The sequence below is a fragment of the Fonticula alba genome, assembly GCF_000388065.1.
Source record: "Fonticula alba strain ATCC 38817 unplaced genomic scaffold supercont2.2, whole genome shotgun sequence".
Lineage (NCBI taxonomy): Eukaryota > Rotosphaerida > Fonticulaceae > Fonticula > Fonticula alba.
Genome location: NW_009242972.1, coordinates 706,393 through 707,957, shown reverse-complemented (window position 1 = coordinate 707,957; position 1,565 = coordinate 706,393). Strand labels below are relative to the sequence as shown.

General features: G+C 68.3%; 1 protein-coding gene across 1 annotated transcript; it reads left to right on the top strand.

Moving 5' to 3' along the window:
- The first annotated feature begins 233 nt into the window (after positions 1 to 233).
- H696_01177 (hypothetical protein) lies at positions 234 to 1,548 on the top strand. Its single transcript, XM_009495059.1, has 2 exons — positions 234 to 741; positions 980 to 1,548. The coding sequence occupies exons 1-2, from the start codon at positions 369 to 371 to the stop codon at positions 1,441 to 1,443; spliced, it is 837 nt and encodes a 278-aa protein (XP_009493334.1). The 5' UTR covers positions 234 to 368; the 3' UTR covers positions 1,444 to 1,548.
- The last annotated feature ends 17 nt before the right edge of the window (positions 1,549 to 1,565 follow it).

Here is a 1,565-nt window from a genome sequence, read left to right as displayed (position 1 = left end):
CCCCCCCCCCCCGCCACTTAAGTTGGGCACGCACACGCGCCCATCTTGTCCCGGGTGCTCTTGCCTTTGCCCGGGCCCCGGGGGCAGGAGACAAGATCCCCCGTGGCTGGGCGCTCTCGATGATGTGATTGTGGGCGATGAAAGCGTGAAAAGGATCGGCCGCCCTGGGGCCCGATCCTCGGGCCCGGGGCATCCCTCTCCTCGCTTCACCCCCCCCCCCCCCCCTGCGCGCGCGCGCTTTCCCCTGCCTGTGCACGCTACACTGGGCGCACTGCACCCAGCCTTCCATTTTTATTTTCTCCTTTCTCGCGCCCCGTCGAACTCCGCCCCCCTCGTGCCCTTGCGAAGTACCCACCGCATTTCAAAGGATGGCCGACGACTTCATGGTCGTGGTACCGGTTGGTGAGAATGACTGCGATCTGATTGCCGATGGAACAGACGAAGCACCCTCCGAGCAGGCCGCTGACATGGCACCGGAAGACGACTCCTCCGGCACCTCGAGCGATGATCTCGACGACGTCGACATCATTGACTTCCCGGACCGGGAGCCAGACGGCCAGGCCGTCGCACAGGAGGAGACCCGGGCGCTCGAGGCCGGCGCAGCTGCGCGGGACACCGACGATGGCGGGGCCACGACGGAGGGCGAAACTCCAAGTGGCTCACCGGGGCTGCGCCCGGAGCCCGGGCTCCCGGCCACCTCGCCGGCTCGCTGTTGTGGCGATGTGGCGGACATGTATCGCGGTACGCCGGGACTGCTTGAGGCGTGGCGGGGGGGGGGGCAGGGGGGGACGAGGGAAGCGGACTGGCGGCTTCCCGCCTGGCGAGTAGCCGCTCCACTTGGATCGCGCACGCGAGGAGGCATTCCACCTGCCTCAGCCGGCGGAAATGGGTGTCGCTGGCAAACCTCGCCCCAAGACGGACCATCGACTGACTCGGATGCTTGCCCCCCCCCCTCTTGGCGACACCCCGATGGCCCCAGAAATCCTGGCCAATGTGCAACAACGGGTTTCCAGCCTGCAAACTCTTTTGCTTGAAACGGCTGACACGGAGTCCCGCGGCGGCGCGCCGGCCGCGCTGGCGCCCGCGCCCTCCTCGACCGACTTGACGCACGATATGAGCCAGACGATCGACCATTTGGAGCGCTCGCTCCGGGCCCGCGAGGCCGAGCTCAAGGCGATGGAGGACTTTCTGGCGGGCTTCCGGGGATCCGGCTCCAAGAAGGATGTCATTCAGGCACTGGCAGACCGTCGGGCCGGGCGCGAGGAGGCCGAGGCCTTGACCAAGCGGCTCACGGAGGCCGAAGAGCAGGCCACCGAGCTGCGGCACCAGCGCGATGTTCTCCAAGACCAACAGGCTGGCCTTGTCAAGCGCCTGGACGCCGCCACGCGGATAGTCGCGGATCTCGGGGCGCTGCTGCAAGACGCCGAGCGCCAGGCAGCCTAGGCACCCTGATCGCCCCTGCTGGAGTCCCCCGGTGTTGCCACGAATCGCGAAAGGTGGCTGCGGATTTTTGTTTGCCCCCCGGCCCGCGCCCGAGCCTGCAGCGCCCCCCCCCCCCCCCCCCC